Here is a 22,462-nt window from a genome sequence, read left to right as displayed (position 1 = left end):
GAGAGACCTCTGAGTAGAATCCCAATCCCTCTGCTTTATATCGGTGTATAACGCAAAGCTTTGAATGAAAAGTCCTTGTTTTAAGGTGTGGTTGGAGGGGGGGGGGGTTGGAACTCGGAAATGGCTCTAGTTTCTTTGTGACAAAGTGGCATTTGCGTAACCCGTCAAGACATCGCAAAGGAGAAAGTAAGACGAAAATTGAAATTCAGTTTAGAACTCCAATACATTCTCTTTAATGGAAAAACTAGAAATAAGCTTCTCCAAGCCTCTTTTCTTCGTCATACGTTAATTCTGCAGTTCTTAGAATCATTTTACAAAAGCAATTATTAAAGGAACATTTAGTTGTAACAACTTAGTTCGGCGGCCAATTTACATTATGAACTCAGTTGATACACCCAAAATTTCTTTCTTCCATACTCTTCCCCCCCACCAAGTTTATTTAATAAAATGTTAAAGCAATATGTATTGCATTTTGCGATGAAAAAATGTCAAAATGTAATGCCTAGAAAAGTTGTATTTCGAAAGAAAAGAAACCCGTCCCAGTAAATAATTGTTTACGAAACACGTAGTCATTGGGCGTGCGTCTTCATATGTTAATGATGTAGAAAATAATTATATGCAAAAGAAATCTTGATAAACAGTTAAGCAATATGATTATTAAATCTGCGAAAATTGAATTTTCAGCTTGAAAAAAAATCTTACAATTCATCCTTAGGTAACAAAACGAAGACTGCACAGTTGTTGAGAAAAAGCCAACAAATTTTTCGCTTTAATTAAAGGTAGTTACTGAGGTGTTACTGACCACATCGAAACAAAGCATGGGCACGTCATTAAAAGAGCTACGTCAGGCCTCTGAGTGTCTTGCAAAAATTTTGCTTGAATTCTTCATATTTATCATTTGGAATCCTCTCCAACCCTCCTGGCCGTTTGCCATCCTTTTTCCTCTTTGGTTATAATTGCCTCTTGCATGTTTTTCTGTCTTACCAAAGTAATATTTTCTCTCTCTCTGAACGAGTTATTATTTTATGGCCTTTGAGAGTGCGAACTATTTTTTTTTTCTTTTTTGGCGACGTAGCTCTTTTAAGTTGCACTTAGAAACACGAAGGTCACTTTGTAACTCTAGTCTTAGTGCTTACGAAAGTACTGTGAGAATAATTCGTCCTTTGGTCCTTTTTAGCATAGCTACAGCAGATTCATGGGCGACTCCAACAAGACTCTCTCCATTCACAGCAATAATCTGATCACCGCGTTTGAGTCGCCCATCGCGGGCCGCAGCGCCAGTCGGGAAGACGGTTTTGACGTAGATTGGCAGGTCACCGTGTGGACTCCCATGACCACCCACGATACTGAAACCCAGGCCTTCGGGACCGCGTTCTAATTCAATAATCTTCGCTTCTAGTGGCCTGGAAAAAGAAACAAAACAAAACAAAACAAGACAGCAAGTTCAAACAATTAATTTGAAACAAAGTAGAGATGTTCGGTGAGGAAGGCTGACAAAAATCCAAGGTGAAAAACCAAGGTGCCATAGTTTGGGCTGGAAGCTTCCTCATCGCGCAAAATCTTCTCCTTATATCTCCACGTATTGTGACTGAATCCGTTGACGGGAAGTTAGTTCAAAATGATTCAAATGCTATTGAATGTTGCGCACGATCAGGTCCAAAAAAACTTAACAAAGAGATCTGATTGCTTTCGTGGACATACCACTTTGTGTAGGAGTGCATCCCGATTTTTAATCTTAATTTTCTAAGCAACATGGTGATTGTTATTTTCGTGAGCAGCTCGGAGGATTCTTGCGCGCTAAAAAGAGGCGAGCGCTAAGACGACTATTCACCAAGAAGGACACTTTTCTCCGCCACTGAATTTATGATTTGTGAATCCTTCAAAGCTTTAACAAAACTTACTTATTACCAGACTTAAATACTTCACTCACATTTCTTCTCCTTCCTCGTCAGACTGAACTAGTTCAATAGCCTCCTGCACAATTGAAGAACTCGGAGGCAGACCGACCGGAGGGAGACCGGAACCTGATGAGGGGCCAACTTCTTGCTGTTCAAAATCTGAAGAGTACAAACAGAATAAATCAACAAAAGCTTATCTCAAGTCTACCTTCGAAGCGAACGCACCTTGCATTAGAGACTCCGCCCTGTGATTGGTCTACAAAACTCACGCCACCCTCTCGGCCAATCAAATGCAAGACTAAAACCAAAGTGATTGGCTCATTCCCGTTTTCCCGCACTTCGACCAGTTTGCTTCTTTTCACTTCAAGATCTAATTGGCTCCTTGCGTTATTTTCCTTTGTTCTGATTAGCCCACAGATATTTGACAACAGTTAACTCACCGAGTGGGATTTGAACCGCAATATTTTCCATGCTGCTCAGGGATTCGGTCCCAGGCTGCATGTTTGGTAAACTGCTCATGGAGGACGGCCTAGAACTGGTGCCGTGCTTCAGACGAGCCACCTCAAGAATAACACGGCCAGAAGTGCGCTGAGGGGACAAAATATATGTGACAGACTTTATAAGGGTAGCAGTAGTATTTGAATCTAACTAACCACGTACGTTTTAGAGGAGAACATTACAAGGGACGGCAACGAGAAGGTGGTCAAACAAATTGTTTATGAGGTGCCCGAGCTACGCAAATAATACCATGGAATCACCTAATTGTGCACAAACTGAAAACAGAAAATCCAAAGGCAATTATTCGCAATTCTGCTTCGAATTATGTGTTCCAAAAAAGGGAAAATTTAGCGTCGTTAGAGACGTTTAGCACATCGAGCCTCTGGTGAAAAACTTAGGAGAAACGAAGGTCCCTTTTTTTTATTAATGCTTTCACAGGGTTCGCCGTCATTACATGTTAAACTCCCTTGTAACTAAGAACAAGGGTGGGGTGAGCAAGGAGATAAGCGCATCTCCTCTCCTTCCCCTTCCCTGCAGCGACCAACACTCCGTAAACAATTATTTCTTTCCGCGATATTCCTCTGGTTTGTAAAATGGCAGCCACAGATTTGGCAAAGAAGTAACAGTAAGCGTAAAAACAATCTCTTAAGCTTCGCTAGTGTGTCATATATTGACCACTGGCCTCACAGACAAGCCATGTTTTACCTTGAGCGCAGCCGCTGCTACATCCTGAGTGGCGTTCTTAAGATCCTCACCGTTGACCGAGAGGATCTGGTCACCAGCTTGAAGACGACCGTCTGCCTCTGCGATACCACCTTTCACCTGTCAATCAAAGTTGGAATCAGTTAATAAAACTGCATTTAATAAGACTAGGCAAGAAAACCAAGGTCAACGGTTGCAAAAGCTGATCTGGCTCGTCAGAAATATCTGAAAAGCACAGATTTATCATCGTCTTGTCATTGTTTTCGTTATAATTACCTATAAGCGAAGGAATATGCAAAAGAATGCGATCGAAGAAGCAAGATATATCATTTTCTTTTGAAGAATGCATTTTACAGCTGCCTATATTCATGAATGATACCAGCCAGTAGACTCTTCTGATTACGAACGCTTCCGTCTGTTTTCGAATGGTTTCGTCCAATTTCGGTCAGTTCCGTCTATTTCGGTCAGTTTCGCCCAGTTTCGGTCAGTTTCGTCCAATTTCGGTCAGTTTCGTCTGTTTTCGGACGGTTTCGTCCACCTTCGGTGAGTAAATTTGTTTGATTTCGGGGGTTTTCGGTCAAGACGACATCCCGATAAAACGGCAAGCTGGCAACTCACTCGTAAAGGTAAAGCAAAATCAATGCACATTGCAACTTACCACGTCTGAAACAAATACTCCCGTGTCGTTCCTGTGAGGAAAAAAAAATGAAAAAAGAGAGTCACTTTAAAAAAATAATTTCAGCTTCGGGACCCATTCATACTCCTAGGTGGAGAGAAGCACCGTGAATGTTTTACAAAAACACCTACCTAAGAATAAAACAAAGAAGGACCGCAAATGTACAACCTACCTTCTTCCCACGATACTCAGACCTAGTCCCTGGCCGGGAACTTTGTTCAAGTCGAGCGTGATGTACTCGAAGGCTTCTGTGAAAGAACAAACATAGCGACTATTAAAATAATATAGAAAGCAACTTTTATACCTCAGTAGCAGGCTTCTCATCAGTAGATATTCATAAATTGCATAAAAATGAGAGAACATTTTCAGGTTATCACTTCTTTAAGAGGAAATGTTGTGATCTGAGAAATGTTTGTATAGTTTTCGCATATAACATTTACCCATTTGTAAAATGAATTAATTTTGTCTACCTTAACTAACCTGTTTTCTATCGATTTAATTTTTTCAACTATTTAAATTTTGTCTCCAAAATTAGAGAGCATAATGGTCTTTCTTATTTATTAAAGCTACGTTCAAATCGGGAAAATGATAAAAAAAATAAAGAGACATGGCTGCAAAGGGGGAAGATACCTTCATCTTTAAACTGTGATTCGTCCCTTAAAACAGCCAATCTAACGACAGCAGGTGTTTGTCTCAGTGCTGTGATGGCCATATCGTGAGTGGCTTCTCGCAGATCCACATAATTGACCTAAAAGTGACAACAGAACCAACATACGTGATAGGCTAACCACAGCTCGAAGGAAGGGAAGAATTTATGAGTAAATTGAATCTGGTTAATTAAGATGTCTCAGCAAGCAAGCAAGATCAAAATAAAAAATTTCTCCTCCTTCTTTCTCTCTTTTTATTCAACTAGTTCATACATCACTAGAAAATCCGCGGATTTTCAACGCTGCAAAATAGGTGGAGTGAAAACAGAACTCGACTAATCAGGAGCGCGCCTAGAAAAAGAGGAGGAACTCTTTTCGTCTGTGCGCGCGTGTTTCGTTTACGTGCTCACTTATGAACGTACAGTCTTTTCATGAGTACGTCGGCTAGAGCTTTTCCTTAGGGTTCCTAGGCTGCTCTCACTGACGCTACGACTTTTTTATTGGAACAAATACAGAACAAATGAAACACATAACTACAAAGATCGACAATCTTACTTCTAAGATCTGATCTCCAGCCCAAAGTCGGCCATCTTTAGCTGCGGCTCCGTCTTCATACACTTCATGAATGACTATAGCACCCTGAAAAAAAACTTCAAACTTTTAAACCTGTGGTAATAAGGCACACTGTAAATCTTCATAACACCACAATGTTGTTCTTCTAGCATGACTCACCAACAGAGTATCCGCGCCTCCAACGATACTCAGCCCCAGGCCTGTGTTGCCTTTGGGAATCTCTATCACACATTCCTGACCGGGAATGATCGGCGCAGTGCGGGGATTTGGAGACGAGATTAACGTTGGTGTAACTACTGCGTAAAAAAGGCAATAGGCCAGTGAGTTACTTAGTCTATCAGTAAGTCAGCCAATAAGTGTTACAAAAGTCATTACAAAGATGTCAAAATTAAAATGCCAATGACACTGTAGAAGGTGAAAGTGCACGTAACTTCTCCAGGTAGTTTACAGTCCCTCAACTCAAATAGCCACAAACATTTGAGCCAAACCAAACTTTCCAGGATTAAAAGCCCCAACTGGCAAAAGGAAAAGCAGATGGCTATTTACAAGCCACAAACACGATTCTCCAGCCGAAGATTGGGTAGAAATTGCTTCCTGACAGTCTCTTCGCAAGATGTTTGCTGTTCACGAATGTAGAAGAACCTACCTGCTGCTTGTCTAGGAGACTGCTGAACAACCTGAACTTCAGGCTCAAATGCTTGGGACTGCTCAGGCTCTCTTCTTGATGCTGCAGGACTTCCGCTCTGGCCATTTCTGGTCTGTACAATTTCTGCTGGCACTCTCTCAAGGCTCCATTGTTTTCTTGGACTTCCTGGATTGCTGTTGTCTGACATTGAATCCCTGGCTGGTTTCGTAGCAACAGGAGGGCCTCTCCTTGGTGTACGGGGACTTCCGGTCTCCCTCCTGGGTGATGAATTGGCGGAAGTTGATTTTTCTGCTCCTGGTGAACCTCCGGGTGGAGTTTGTTTCCTAGCAACCACTAGAGACACCTTTCCTTTGGTTCTCTTCAATATGGCAACGGCCTGCAACAAGAATGTCGAGAGATCTCAATATCAATTCTCCTAACTATCTCCCTAAAAATTGTAAATTTTTAGCTTTGAGATTTTGGTGTTAAATCAAACGGTAATGCCTCCACATAATCTTCATGAGATATCGTCACAGCTGACCTTAATAATGACCTTGCTCACCATTGAGTGCTCTGAAACTCAGTGGTAAAGCGCGGAATCCAAAGATTTGAGGTTCGATTCTTCATGAGAATTACGAACTTCCGTTATCCTCATACCTCTTAGCCATGAAGTAAAACTAGGGGCTCTCGTTTTTGTTTCTGATGTTATTGTTGATACGGATACATTTTTTCCCTGAAGCTTTGACAGACAGCATTTTACACAGCTTACCTCAGCATGAGAAAGTCCCACAATCGGTTGATTATCCACTGCAATCAACTGGTCTCCTTTTTTCAGTCGCCCGTCCTGGCAAGAAGCAAAACACACCTTAAAAAATGTACTTACCACTAACCTCTACTCCAAAAGACATAAAAACTTCTGAGCCCGTAATGAAAGAGCCAGAAGAAAGCCACTCATGAACATGACGTCATTAAATAGGCCCTGACTCACAAAACATTCAACATAAGGTCTCTACATAGAAGAGATTAGGAACCTTTTGGGCAGGTCCTCCGTCAGTAATGTCCTTGACATAAATCCCTGTTTGGCCTCCACCGAATCCTGGGCCTTCCACAACAGCAAATCCAAGACCAGTTGGGCTCTGCCGAGAAAAAGAAGAGAAAATAACACCTCATCCAAATGCTTTACCATGAGAATTAACAGCTGCACAAGACCTTTCCATCCCAATCAGCCAATCTCACGAATGAAATTCGTCACTGACATACCTTAACAAAGTCAATGCGTTCTACTTTCTGACCCCCAGACAGTTCTTGTAAAAGGGTTGGTGACACGGTAATACCCTCTGCAACCGGCGGAGGACTCGAGCGCGGACTAGGCTCTGATCGTCGTGGACTTTCGATCTCGCGCCTCGGTGTTGTCGGAGATGACTCGATGGAGTGGATATTGAGTTGTTTTGCTTCCTGTTCAAGCCACTGTTGGCCTCGGGGAGATTCATGAGCCGGCGGTGTCCTGGATCGACTGAGGTAATCAGCGGCTTCTTGGGACCTGCCTAATACGAGGTTGACTTTAGGTGGCGTGTTCTGTCGGTTGATAAGAAAGAGGAATTAGAATCTTAATATTAAAGTCTGCATACGACACTGAGAAAATGAAGGGTTGATAAGTTAAATGTTTCAAAAACAAGCTCTGACTTACTTTCAGAATCGTAGAGGCCTCGTAATGAGTCAAGCCCCGAATGGAGACTTCATTCACTTCAAGGATCTCGTCAGCTTGTTTAATTTGTCCATTTCTCTCCGCCGGCCCGCCTGGTTTGACATCTACGACGAAAATGCGATTTGCCGCTGCACCTTTTCCGCCCGCGATACTAAGACCTTATAAGTAAACAAAAAAAAAACGAAACAGTTACAATCGTCATTAAACTAGGGAGAAATCCAATGGGAACTGAACAAACCTCAGAATATGGCCTGCTCCACGGACGCTTTGGGTGAGAATTCAAAGAGGTCAAAAAACACGCACAAAAGAGCAGACACGCGTGTCTGCTAAACTTGCATCCGCCGATCTTAAACTTACCTAATCCAGTTCCCCCTTTAACCAGATCTACAAAGATAAAGTCACCAGTAACGTCCGGGTACTTGATTTTCAGTTGCCCTGGGTACGAAATATAGCAAGTGAATTGTGAAGAATTAACAACCAGGATATTTCCGACTTCACTTCGCATGTTACTTATTAGTGGTAGTTTCACTTACTCTTCCTGTCCTCGTTGCTCCTGACAATATTAAACTTGGTCGGCAGGTTCAAAAGTTTGCTTTCAATTTCTGCCTTCACTCCCTCAGCCTGAACAACGCTCGCAGTTGGTTCCTCAGCTGCTAGATTCTTGGTTGGAATTGGGATGTCTTTCTTCAACGACTCGTCTGATGATAGATCGGCAGCCTCGGCTGAGGGCCTGGCACTGGTAACGGTCACATTACTGGGTTCCGCCTGAAATCATGAAATTGCATTCATTAGCAAACCAGTTTCCACCCCCCTGCCCCCCCCCCCGAATCTCAGATAGTTTTAAAAGAGACAGGAGGGCCTCTACGCAGAAGTCGTACTGGGCTTTGTGAGGTATATTTTGTTACTGTTTAACGGACAGAACGTACAAATTTCGATTTCATTGTTTGCTTAACACAATGTCCAACAGACCCAGAACAACTGCTTTGCCAGAAAAATCCTATACACACAAATTAAGAACAAAAATTGATTTAAAGGTTCCCTTGAAGCTTGGCAAGATTCACATAAAAAAATACGAACCATTAAAATCTTGCGTTCTCAAACAAAAACAATGCAATTCACAAAACGACCTTGAAATGAAATGTCATTAATAAACGTAAATGTCCATAAATGTTGTTACCTCAGATGTGTAACCTCTGGCGAGGGTTAAACCTTTCGATTTACGAAAGCGAAACGGCATTTCCAAAAAATGAAAATCACTAAAAACCAGCTTATCCTTGCAACTCGAAGTAAGAACCAACGGTTACGTGTTTTATGCGAAATATTATTCTAATCTCTCCTAAAATCTTAAGAGCCTCGCGTCTTGTCAAAAAATTGTCGTGAATGATGATAATCTTCGCCGAAGAGAAATTGTTTTCGATACAGCGCTTCCTCCATCGATACGAAGAATGCTTATCCAAAACAAGAAGCACAGAGCCTTAAGCTGAGTGCGAGCTTTCCACGCGAAAACTCCTTCCAGTCTGCGGAATGTAATGCTCATCGGAAGCAGATTTATCTCATAAGTGGCTTAGCCTTTGTATTCAGCATTGTGAAATTTGCGATAACATTAACAATGGCGAAATTCGTACAACAAATCGCATTGTTTTCTTCTCCAGCATTAAGAAATTTATAATGAAAAGCGTAACTCTCCAATTAGAAAATTGAATCGCAATCAATACAAAGAATTAATTAATTATTAAGAATGTTTGGGCTGTCACGACTACGAAACAATATTTGGCGAAGTATTTTGTATTTATACACCTGGGAATTCTAGCGGTTTTTAAAAAAAGTATTTAAAGATGTTTTGGTGCTCTGTTTTTTAAATTATTTCCTACAACATTTCAAAGTACTTCACACTGCAGACAGAAGTCTTTGGCATTAAAAATTGTACGAAAAAATGTATTGAGCTCTCTTGTCTTCAATGGCCATTAAAGATCGCAAGAAAAAATAAAAAATAAAATGTTACTCACACAATTCGTTAATTCAGAAGTGACAGTCGATCCTCACCTCCTTGGCACAGGACGAACGCATAGAGTAATTTAATTTATAAATAAAAAAGTATATTTTAAAGAAGCTTTTCTAGCGTAAAAAACCATGGAAGAAAATAGACATTTTAACGTCTTTGTCAATAACTCTACACAGAAGAGGTAAGAACTATCCATCGCCGAATGGTAAAATGATATAACTCTTTTTGTTTCTCTGAACTTTAAATGTCATTTTATATAAAGTACTCTTTACTTACGTTGTTGAGACCACTGAGTTCAGGCATGCGTGGTGGTTTGGGCGGGGGGATTAAACCGGAAGTTGGCACTGTTTTGACCACAAACCGCACAGGATTCTTAGCCCGTTTGATGATCTCAACAGCTTCATCATGCGAGGCGTCACGTAGATCGTGCCCATCAACCTGTAGACAAGAGTAGACAGTCACTTTGACTGATCACACAGAAATATTTATCAATTTAAACCGCATTTAAGTCAGTAAAAGTATTTGAAACACAAACTGAAAGACTCTCACCTCCAATATCTGGTCACCAGTCACCAGCGTTCCTAAACGCGCAGCAGGACTGGACTCCAGTACGTGTCTGATAAAGATCCCTTTAAGGCCCTGGCCTTGTGGGCCAGCTTTACCACCAATGATGCTTATCCCCAGTCCACTGTCAGGTTCTCGGTTGAGTTCAACCACATGGACTCCCGGTTCGTTGTAGATTGGTTGTTTAACCGGTTGAAGCAGGTCAGACTGGTTTTCTAAAGAGTCTGGAATGTCGTACTCTTCGGCACCGTCCCTAAAATTTTCACAAGAATAAAAAAATCGTCAAACAACTTGTATCAAACGTGTGATACAATAATAATGACAGGCTGAAGCAGATGCACGCTTGCTCACGCTTCGCCGTGTCTCTTCTGATGTCCTAATACTCAGTCATACTTTATCACGATCATTCACGCTTCGTCACGCTTGATCGCACTTTTCTCTTCCGTCTCCGGAAATTTCCTCTAGAGCAAGATCTAACGCTACTGCTTAACGGCTCTATAGAAAAATTAGTCCAAATTCGGCAGAGTCTCATTTAATTTCCACACCATGATACATGTTAAATATCTCTTTCATCGATGACCGAGCCCAAAAATTTCCTCTCACTCAATTCCTTCACAGAGGACACCTTCGACGAAGCTAGATCCTCTTGGAGGGAGAGGGGGGAAGGGGGGAATGGGGGAATGGGGGAACGGGGGAATGGGGGAAGGGACTTGGAATTTTCCTTGTCTCACGCTCGTGACAAAATGATCAACACTTTTCTCTCATAATCACCTTTTCTGCTCTCGGTCAGCTTCAGCCTCGAGAGACTGGGACGAATGCACCGATGACGTAGAACTGTCTTCAAGGAATGACGAGGGGGACTGTTGAATAGCCCGTGCAGGTGTCATCTCGCTGCGAATGAATGTGAACCTGAAAAAAAAGGAAATTTTAAAGTATAATTTCTGACTCTTTATTTTAGACTCACAATGGAACACAAAGGCCCATTGCTAAATGCGGGCCTCGTACGTATTGGTACATCTTTTTTCGCTATAACCCGTGTTACTCAATTCGCTCCTAAACACAATTAAAAAATTGGTCCATAAACTGTTTACCATAACTGCTCCACTTTACATACACGACTTTTTTATTTCTGAGCTCAGTTCACCTGAACTCAATGCTAAGACCAAACAACGCGGATTAATGTGTCTACTTGAGTCTGAAAAGCTTTAGCAGATTTCTTTACTTACACGATGTCCTTCAACAAAGATTGCTTCCTGAGAACAGACCTATTGGACATTAAAACGATCAAAAACATACATGAGGTCAAAGATATTCTTAGTTAATTAAAACCTACTAGAAATTACTGTCGTTTATCTCCGGATATAAGTTATTTGCGAAATTAACGTTGCCTCCCTCGATTAGTGAATATCCCTCGTTTTTTTGTTTTTTTGTTTTTTTTGGGGGGGGGGGGGAGAGGAGGGCCGGAGAATGGAGCGGGAGAGGGCACGTGCCTGCAAAGGTCAATTATTTAGAACTGCACCTGGCTCTGTGTCCCGAGAGTCCAATCATGCTTTCATCATTGACAGCAACAAGATGGTCCCCGACCCCAATCCGTCCGTCCAGTCCAACAGCACCTCCCCTCAAAACTGACTTGACAACACAACCACAGCCATCCTCGTCTCCCTTCAAAGTAAGACCTGGCAGAAGAAAAAAGGAAGAATTACAAAAGAGAAAGTCAACGAGAAGCTCACCTTCGGAAACAAAGTTCCCTGTCGAGGTAATCAAACGTGTAACCGTATTTACAAACGAGATTGTTCGCGCGCTGGAAATATTGAAGGAAAAAGCGTGTGAGTAAAGCACTGCCACCACAACAGAGCAGTCTCAGATGTAGTAACCCGGCATTGCATTGGTTTTGTCTCAGAGCGCTCTGTCATTGGTTCATAAAAACGAACGTCAATCCCTCAACCAATCAGAAGCAAAATTAAAACCAACCGCAACCTAATCACGTGCATTTTCCCGCGCTCAAACCCATTCGTCTTTATATTTTCCTTTTTCTAATTTCTCATGGCTCATTGTAAAAATCTCCTTTGCTCTGATTGGCCGTGGGAATAACCTTCGTTTTAGTTTTACGACACAAAGCCGAAAAGCGCTTTCTAACAATCAGCTATGAGCACTTGCAATATCATTCAACTAACCCAATTTTCCAACCATCTGCCTTCGAATGGTTATGGTCTCCATTCTAGATTTGATATTCTCTGGCAAACTGTCCATATCGATAGAATCTCCTGAGAATAACAACGGCGGACCGAAGTCAAACTTGGACGAACGTTCACTTCCGCTGTCACTCAATTCATTGTCACTCTCCTTTTCGACTTCGATGTCACCCATTAAAGCAGCATGATTGTCTGAAGGAGTCGCAAGAGAAAAGAACGGATTAACGACTGCTTTACTAAGACGTCTCTACATATAACTCTCGTCTGTAACCTTTCAAGTAAAGCTAACGATCACGGCCCAGTTCTTCAAAGGGGAATAATGTTATCAGACGGATTAATCGCTATCCACCAGATAAGTGTGAACAAAAAGCGCTGCACTATCCACTGGATACCAGTTCTTTCAAAAGTTTCTGAGTAGGACACTGAGGTGATGCATCTTTGAGTTGATTATGTTGGAAAAAATGGTAATAATACTAACGCCTGTCGATGAAATCCTAGTGTGTTACTGTTCAAATGAAAGCTTTTAAGCGGTGATTTTATATGGTATGATTATATATGGAGTATAAATGGGTACTAGCAAACTGTCACGTAAACGTGAAGACATTAAATCCTAGTATGCGATTATACGACATAAAATGCTTGTGTGGTACGAAACAGGACATTTAAAAAGACGGAGTTTACCTCTTCCGTTTTGTGCGTTACTTTCCAGTAACTGTTCACCCATGTACCTTGCAGTTTCTGGTGGAGTCTCTTCATACTCTTCATCTTCAACAGGGATTGGCCTTGCGACACCAATTCGTACTTTACCTGAAAGGGAGAGGATTGTGTCAACCGGGGCCATAACAAAACACAACGCTAACACAGCAGAGGCGTGTTCGGTCCCGTGACGCGCTTAAACCAATCAATACGATACCTTGTGGAGCCCCTTTCAGTGTCTCAACAGCATAGCTGAGAGAGGCATTTTCCAGATTGGTGTCATTGACAGACATCAGTCGATCAACTGGCTTCAATCTTCCATCCTGTTCTGCCACACCTCCGGGTACCAGACTCCGAATTACAATCACTGTTTTTTCGGGAGACACTGGGTCCTATTAATGGTAACACGCTTGTCAGAGGATTACGTTAGGTTTACTCTACAAAAAGTTAATTTTCGATAATAGTGTTTTGTATTAATTATATGTCGATATTCCTTAACTATAAGAAACTAATCTCGAAATAAATCGAGACAAATGCTCGACATCTGTGTTAACTTGACAAAAAATTTCAAAATTAACCGATCTTTTTCAATTATTATTTCACAAAATGCTTCTAAAACTTTTGATCCTCACTGTGTAGAAGAGGCTTGTCACATAGAAACCAACAATTACTCTTTACAGTAGTTGTCAGCGAATCAGAAGACCATAACTTTTAACCCTCTAAGGATATTTTTGACGAAAGTATTTTAAGCCCTTTTATATTTTTCATAAGTGTGTCAAACACTTTGTCTTTAGCTACTGCACTACGAGCAAGAATAAAATCGTTTCGTTGAAACCGCGGATCGAAATCCTCGAAAAGTTTTCGAGCCTCTCGAAACTCGATTCTCGGATCTCAATTCGCGATTCTCGAATATCGATTCGCGAATTTACTCACCTTGTAATCCAGGATACTAAATCCCAGTCCTCTGTCCTCCTTGTCCAGCTCAATATATTCGATCTCATCGGACCACATGGACATGGGCTGAGACATAGCGGACTCATTGAGACCAGTGGGACTGGGGCTATCAGGCAAGGCTGACAACATGGGACTAGGAGTTGTTATGGCAATCTCTTCGTAAGGATTATCTGAAAAGTAAAACAAGATTAAACATTACGATGAGAACCGACGGGGCTATATGTAACAGTACCTCATCGAAGACCACTTTTCGAGTGAGGGTTGTGATGCCAAGAGCAAAGAAATCAATTTTGGAGGGAAGAGCAAAAAATTATGCGAGAGTGAGGAAAAACTTGAGAGACTGTGAAGAGAAGAGTCGCTCCTTCTCAGACCAGAAAAGTATTGAAAGGAGCCAATGAGAAGCCAAAGAGAAATCAAGCAAACTACCTGGAGCGCGCGGGAAAATGAATTGACCATATCACGCTGGGCTTTATGTTGCATCTGATAAGTTGAGTAAGGGAGGCAACGCGAGTTTTCTAGACCAATCACAAGGAAAAAGCATTGCTATCCCAGAATCACTCCTGTTACTACCATATTTTGTACGTATAGGGCTACGCTGCGGGCGCGATGCGAAACCCGCGATTTAATCGTACACTGTAATTTGCTTTTATCAAATTCTCTTTCCATCTTATACCTTCTCGTTCAGTTTCATTTGGTTGACTCTCCACCTCCATTTCAGTCTCTGCTGCGATGACTTCCTCGTCCACAGAATCTCGTTTTCTGGCAACAACCAGTCGAAAGTCCACGGGCAATCCTTGTATGAGCGTGACAACGTCAGAATGGTTCATCTCTAGAACGCTGACACCATTTACCTTAAAATTTCACAAAAGTGTCATACACAGATGAATAACACTGAAATACAACTTATGGTGCGCAAATTATCACTACCTATGTTTAAATCTAAGCAAAAAATTTACGTCGCAGTTTCATACACAAATGTAATCTAAGAATGGCTCTCCTTTCAGAAAACAGAATAAAGCAAAGGTCGACTTAGACCTGCAAGGTTTTTCTTTAAGCGTATCACTTATTATAATTCTAGTGTAGGAATAAATGTGTTAAGCTAATTCACGCTTTTAATTCAAGATAGACTAGGAACAAAGTTCATGGCGCTGAAATATTTCTTTTTCACTGTTCTTAACATTCGCGCAATGGAAGCTGTAAAGGACGAGCTACTCAGGAGCCCTGCTCTTGACAGGCAATATTCATGTCAAGAACACAACCAAACATCTGTTCCTAATTTACTCGTCCAAACGAATCTTCTTTGCTTAATGTAAATTACCCAGCAAGCTTTAGTACAAGTAACTTTACACCACACTGTACCTCGACCAGATGATCACCGGGTTTGACAATTCCATTCTGACCCACCGGTCCCTCAGGACTAACAGCATGGATTCTGTGCCACGGCAGGGAACCATCTTAAAAAACACCAAATGAGTCTTTTAATAATAAAAACTTTCCCTTGTCTTCACCATAAAATATGTCGTTGTTGAGACAACCAGTCTATTTTCAATCGTAAATATGCGTTACTGGCGAACGAAGGATCGAGGTTGCTGAATTTTAGCAAGTTCTTTTTAATTTGACAGTTTTGTTTTGGACAAAAAAGAACGCTTATATCTGAACAGAAGCTTATTTTGTGTCCCACATGGTAAGTCTCCACACCGTCTTTCCTAAATTTCTAACAATTTAGCACTGAAAATTTAATGCTTAAGTCATTATCAATCATTATCTGATATTTTTGGGATTCTCTTCATTCTGCTGGAAAATGTATTAATGCTGTATGGAGAAATTCGGTTTTGGTCACTCTTGGGACCAAGAAAGTTACACCTGATTCCGAAAAAGATTTTACCGTGTGGATTCTGTGTTCCTTCTAAACTGATCCCCAGGCCGCCTCCTTCGTGGAATTTGGAAATATCTGCCACCAGAACATCCACACCGTCTCCTACCAAATGGCTGTAATATTCTTTAACATTTTCTGGATCTGAAAAAGTTAACACAAACATTCTAAATTTACCTTTTCTTCTGTTTATTGATACATATATGTAAACTCTTGAGAGATCGCCAATACACAGAGTCCTAACTTCAGATTGAGAGTCAGTTGCTGCATCAAGCAAAAGTCCATTTTACAGTTGCGTGCTCAGCCTCACAGGAGTGAGGCTAAGGGTGACCTCCTTATGATACAAACCTTGCTGTTTTTCAAATGTAAATGACTCTGTTATCATGCAAACCAGATACTGGTCTTTGTCACAACAAGGTCACCTTTAGCCTCACTCTAAATCAAAGGCTTGGCAACTGAGTACACAACTGTAAAATGGCCTATCTGAGTGTTGTAAAACCAAAACAAAGTAATTATAATGCCATTTACATCAAAAATCAAAACAGGGATCTATCACAAGAAGCCAATGAGACCACAAAGCAAAACAAACAAACTGACTGAAGCACAGGAAGAAAATGGGTCACCAGCTGATGACTGGTTCAAGTATTGTATTGGATTTGTTGAGAGAGAGAAAGTAGCCCATACAGTGAAACTTGTATTAAGCAGTCACATGCAGAGAATGACATGGTGACTGTTTAATACAGTTTGACTGCTTAATATCGTTTCACACAATGAGCACATTATAGAGAAACAATAATATTATAATATGTCATTTAAAGCCAAAATTGACTACTTATTGTACAAAATATCACTCAAAAATATTACCAACATTGATTTTGAGAGATAATTATGGATCAAAGTTTACTTTTTTTAATTTGGGTGGTTCTGCCTTAAGTGACAGGCTGCTCAAACCCAGTTAACCCTTTAACTCCCAAGATCTGATTGTTAATTCTCCCCTCTGGCTGCTACACATTTCCTTGTAAATTAGTAGCATGAATTTGGTGTTCGATCAAGATAACAACTACTGCCTGATATATTTGAAATACTCCCGTAACCCATTTGCTGGATATTGGATGTATCTTGTAGGGAGAAGTTACATGTGAATCACCTCTGAGGGTTAGAGGATTAAGGGTGACCATGACCACCTAATAGAGGTGACTGCTTTATAAAGGTGATATTAGAGTAATTAAGGGGTAAAAACTTCAGGACTTTGAAAACCAACACCTTAAAACAATGCTGCTTAACCCTTTAACAGCCAGAATTTGTAATTCTTGTTACTGTCAACCATACAGTTCTTATCAATAATATTAGTTTAGAGAATTTAGTATTGGATCAACTAATTATCCCCAAATTGATATTTTTCTTTATTCTCATCACTTATCTGGTTAATATTGTAAGGAGAAATTCTGTCTTGGTCACTCATGAGAATTAAAGGGTTTGTGAAGATTTGACTGAATTTTCTTAATGGTAGCCAATTTACATTTTATAAACTCAGTTAATAACACTAAATCACCCCCAAAAAACAAACAAATAAACATAAACACAAACATAACACATCTGTGAATTTGATTAACTTACCAGTATGATGCTTTCCTTCAGAAGCAGCCGAATTCAGGCGCTTCACTGAAGACTCTGCTAGACTTGCACTAGACTGGGCACTTAGTGATGTAGTTGGATGATACTCATCTGTGTAAGACATAGGTACCATTTGATTATTCAATTACTTAATAGTAGAAATAAATTATCTTTAGACCAATGTTAAAAAAAATGCACAGTGATAATTATGTACAATGTAACTTACCAACGGGAGTCTGTTGTCTACTGAGGCTGTGCTTGACATGCCGAGCTACCTTTAGTCGAACAACTGGTCCAGTTTGTTTCAGAATTTCCACAGCTTGTTGGTTATTTTTACCATGCAGACTAACGTCATCAACCTGCACAGGAATTTGACAAGGAACAGCACTTAGCAATGAGCAGCAGTTAATAAGGAAGGGTCTCTCATAGCCAGGTGGAGCAGATGCCGTGGAGGCTGTAGCCACTCCCCATACAAAACCCCTACCCCCACTTCACTTGAAACTTTTGCTTGAGATAATTGAATGAGGCCACAGGTTTTTTTCAGTGTTTCTACCATGGACAAGAGTTACACTCTATAAATGAAGCCTATAAACATTATGGCTGGCACTAGTATCATACCTCAATGATTTGGTCGTTAATCCTTAACCTTCCATCAACAGCAGCAGTGCTTCCTTCTGCAATACTCTTTACAAAAATTCCTGACAATTCCGCTAAAGGTATAAATATTAATTAAAATAAAGATTTAATAATTAAAAAATCAGGAGGTCAGAGAGCAGCTGAACACTCAATAAAGTAGGACTGATCATACTATTATGATCACCATGGCGACATATATCACGCAAACTTACCTGAAGACTGCTCGACATATCCAGCAATGGTTATTCCCAGGCCTCTACTGTCCTTTACCAGTTCAACATCAAACGCTTCCACATCTTTGCCTTCCTTTACAATTTAAAACATCAAAATGTTCATTTTGTAGACATAAGGAATTAAAAATTTTTGATGTCTATGAGATCATTAGGGCAAGATTACCAGAGGGTCTAAGAGGATCATTTCTCACTATCAAAATTTATCAATTCTCTGCATCCTCTGCCATAAGTTTGGCACAATTTTCACCCAGAGAATTTGGTGTCACATGAAATAATATCCTCTTGTTGACATTTTGCTTCCTTCTTGTCACTCTCTTGCTTGAAAATGTACGAATACTTTAGTGAGAAATTCCTCTTTGGTCATTCTTGGGAGTGGAAGGGGTAACCAACAGACTACCATTTGTCAATTTGTATCTCTGCAATTGTTATAATTCTTACCTCTACTGTGGAGGAAGCATCAATGTTGGATTCATCAGTTACCAGTCTAGCAATAACAAGTTTCACATGCTGTCCAACTTTACGTAAAACCTGGGCAACCTGTTCACTTCCCATACCGCCAACATTTACTTCTCCAATTTGAAGAATGTGATCACCACTGCGCAATCTCCCATCCTAAATTGTTAACAAGAAAATAAAGAAGACTAGTGTCAACTGAAATCAAAGATGGCAACAGCAAAAGTACCCAGCACAGAGATGTACTCTGTAACTAGCTTGCACCTTGTTTTGACATTCTTATGTCTGTTCACAAAAGAAAGACAAATGACTCAAAATAATACAGATGAACTTGGTTGGGTTGGCAAAAAAAGGAAAGGGAGGGGACAATTCTAATGTTTGTTGATTCTTGTGGTATCCTGTATATGTACAACGCCACTCAAAGGTACATGTATAGTGTAAGTTGCAAGTTCCTCAAAACTTGATCCTTGATGCTTGAGAATTTTGGGGATCAAGAATATAGAGTGTAGTTTCCAGCCTTTCCAGGCAAGAAAACAATGAAATTATTGCAATACATCAATTAATTTTTCACACAACTTAAAGCTTCCTACCTTTTCTAGGTTGCATGATAAAAATCATTTCACCTTGCATTGTGCCTAATGCAGCAATTAAACTTTCCATCACCTTCATTAGTATATACAAGTACATACCCTATCGGCAACACCTCTAGGAAGGATGGTCTTCACAATAACACCTGTACTCCTTCCACCCACAATACCAAACCCCAGACCTGACCCGTCATTGTGGAGCTCAACAGTTTCAATGTGTCGCAAGTTCTCTCCATCCCCAGCCTAAAAAGGAAAAAGGCCTTATAGATAAAAAGAGCTGTAATTTTATATTTTGGTCGCAAGCATGAGGCCCGATGAAAATTGAAACTCAGAGCTTCTAATCCCACATTGGCCTTTGAGATACCATAAACTCAGTAACATTTTCACTCCCAAAAGTGATCAACATGTTACCTCTCCCTATAATGTCCATATATTATCCGAAAAAACAAGTGATGAGAATACCTCCTAACTTAACAGGTAGATGTTACAGGTATCTTGATCTAGCCACATATTCTCATGACTAATTTACAAGGAAATGTTAAGCACCAAGAGGGGAGAATTAACAATCAGATCTTGGGGGTTAATGGTTAGTGAGCCACTGCAGGCCATTACTAGGTTGAAATAAAATTTACATGCATAACAGGTGTCTTGCATACTTAGTGCTCTCCAGAAGCATGCATGTGTTTTTGCAGTCTTCCCATTTCCAAAACACCATCAGACAAGGCAGTAAAACACCTGCCTTGATGTAAAATATATCTTGACCCTTTGCTTGCTAGCTAGATTTTTTCTGTGTCATGTCCAACATGCACTTAAAATAAAATGCTATCAATCTTTCAATAAGTGTATCAATAGAGTAATAATATTCTGTGGTCTACTTACAGGTACTGTCACAGATGTATGTGAAACAGTGCTAACATCTGAAGGTGTCCGTGACAATGCTGAACTTGCTCCAGAAGTAGTGCGTGACAGATTCCTTGAACGTGGAATTCCACCTCTAGCAACAATCAGTTCAACTTCACTACTAGTTTGCTGCAAAACTCCAATAGCCTGCTGATGAGTCATTCCGCTGTCGAGCTGTTTGCCATCTATGGCAAGAATCTGGTCACTTTCTTGCAACCTTCCATCCCTGAGAATGAAAGTAAAGTGTGAATTCTACTACCTGTTTACAGCATGTATGTGTATATAAATCTATATATATTCAAACCTGTTTTCCTATGTTAATGTGCATGCAGTTCTAATATAACTGGTTCCTCAAGTACAATACAATGAATCCTGTAATGTTATTGACTGCCAAATAGGCGAGGCAAGCCAACTTTGATCTGGCAGAGCAAGACAATGCTTTATGTAGTTACTAGTTTCAGCTATATGTATAATTGAAAGGAAACTGTAGTTTTATTTTTTTTTTAAACAAAGAATGGTTTCCAGCACTTTACACAGCCAAGAGTTTTGTGAAAATTCTTCATATACGATACACTTGTACTCTTGGCCATAAAATAATTCATTTATTGATCAAGAGTATTTAGTTTAGCTAGTTATAGAGTGACCCTGATCTTTATTAGGGTTTTCATAAACCTTTAAACAAATCTAACCATGTAGACCACCTGTTTTAACTCTTTGACTTTTTAGAACTACAAGCATCTAATTTCTCCTTACAATATCACCCCTGAAAAAACATTCAGATTACGAGAATAAAGTATATGATCACCAAATAAGAAAGCTCTTGATTATTCAACAAATTCTCCTTGTCAGCACCTTAAGAAATATATGGAGAGTAGTATGAAGAATATGGATTTTGATCTTAGGGTGGAAAGGGTTAAAGAGATTTACCTTCCTGCAACACCATCAGGCTGTATCTCTTGAATAAAGATGCCCAACTCTCCTCGATTTTCACTCTTCAGTCCGACAACACTGAAACCCAAACCACCTTGATCTGGTTTCATCAACTTCACTGTTTCAATTTCTCGACCCTGTGCCAGCGTTTCTATCCCTTTTTGAAAGTCTTCACTTTTGGCAAATTTGGACTTCTTAAGCTCTGCCATGACTTGATCTCGATTGTCAATGGTTAAATCATAGTCTGCTTCAACGGCAGGGTCAGTGGATGTATAATGGTATGATGATGATGCATTCAGCCAATCCTCTGAATGATCATCCATTGTGACTGATTCATAGTGATTGGGTTCTTGATTGAACACGCCTGCTGTAGAAGGTGTTGCATTTGTAACTGCCACCTCTTCGCTGTCTGATACAGAATGGTGTGGAAATACAAGCTCTCCTGTGGGAGAGAAGTCAAAATCCTTTACTGAATCAGGTGGTGAATGTGTAAGTTTCCTGTTCAGTTCTTTCACTGACTGCTGAATCATCAAAAGTTGTCTAAACAGAGGGCTTTCGAGCATCTGTTTGATCCTTTCAAGTTCTTCATCGTTCTCTGTGTCTCCTTGAGACTTGAGCTTCTGTTGAAGACCATCTAAAATTTCTGCAGCACGAGATGTATCTGTTGAAAGACGATTGCAAAAAAACAGAAAAATTCACTTTTTTTTTTTAATCACAGTGGTACTAATAATAATCATGACTGCAACATCAAACCTTGTTAACTCTAGGAAATGTTTTTTCAGAGAGGGTCAGCGATCACAAAGAGCGAAATTTCCAGACCCTTGTGACCAATGCAAGATGTTATTATCATTTAACTAATGCTGAAATATGTATGGAATGCATACTAGCTTGACTGCAACAAAATCGTGCATAAACTTCACGGAACTTTAAATGCAGGGTAGTTTCGAAAGCAAGACACAATACAACCCTGAAAATTACTTATGTTACTTTCAACGTGAAAATCGACGAAAAATTTGTGCGGCGCACTGGAGGAGGTAGATGTTCACAATCGTGACATCTTAGCTCAGGAATGACCTTGTATTTAAGTGGCATTAACGTAAATCTAACTAGAAATATCTTATCGTACCGACTTGAAAACAGTATGATTTTCATAAAGCTGCAAAAAATTTAAACAACATCACAACATAACCTTCAACTATAGTTCGATTCTCAACATGTGTCTCCAAAACGGATAAAATTCAATTTAATTGCTCTGACCTGCTAAAATCGGCATGGTGGGTCGAATATAACTTGCAATTTTTCTCTAAAACAGCAACAATTCCCAGCGTTCTCTAAACTTTAAAAGCTCTTTTCCTCCGCATTCACGAGTCATGGATTATAGCAGAACGATCTCATCAAGCTTCTGTGTCTAGACTACTGAATAACAAGTGTGAATAACCAACGATTGTTGGATAATTTTGGAATTTGTCGCGTTTGTAAATAGAAACATAGAATGTTGGCCAGG

At 40.2% G+C, this 22,462-nt stretch overlaps 1 protein-coding gene across 1 annotated transcript; it reads right to left on the bottom strand.

The window, feature by feature from the left end:
* Window positions 1-204: 204 nt before the first annotated feature.
* Window positions 205-22,462, bottom strand: LOC113678310 (multiple PDZ domain protein). Its single transcript, XM_027195199.2, has 37 exons — window positions 22,216-22,462; window positions 20,956-21,619; window positions 20,008-20,254; window positions 19,231-19,371; window positions 18,527-18,700; window positions 18,068-18,161; window positions 17,838-17,929; window positions 17,446-17,578; window positions 17,223-17,330; window positions 15,618-15,749; window positions 15,092-15,186; window positions 14,406-14,583; window positions 13,712-13,902; window positions 12,996-13,170; window positions 12,764-12,889; window positions 12,065-12,274; window positions 11,410-11,566; window positions 11,117-11,155; window positions 10,662-10,799; window positions 9,876-10,143; window positions 9,603-9,764; window positions 7,858-8,089; window positions 7,682-7,759; window positions 7,307-7,482; window positions 6,880-7,194; window positions 6,651-6,755; window positions 6,389-6,463; window positions 5,641-6,016; window positions 5,154-5,290; window positions 4,977-5,060; window positions 4,405-4,522; window positions 3,947-4,022; window positions 3,757-3,787; window positions 3,102-3,218; window positions 2,339-2,486; window positions 1,931-2,057; window positions 205-1,403 (listed from the first exon to the last, which is right to left on the bottom strand). The coding sequence occupies exons 1-37, from the start codon at window positions 22,229-22,231 to the stop codon at window positions 1,133-1,135; spliced, it is 6,006 nt and encodes a 2,001-aa protein (XP_027051000.2). The 5' UTR covers window positions 22,232-22,462; the 3' UTR covers window positions 205-1,132.

The sequence above is a fragment of the Pocillopora damicornis genome, chromosome 11 (assembly GCF_964200805.1).
Source record: "Pocillopora damicornis chromosome 11, jaPocDami1.2, whole genome shotgun sequence".
NCBI classification, from domain to species: Eukaryota; Metazoa; Cnidaria; class Anthozoa; order Scleractinia; family Pocilloporidae; genus Pocillopora; species Pocillopora damicornis.
This window is presented reverse-complemented; position numbering and strand designations above follow the sequence as displayed.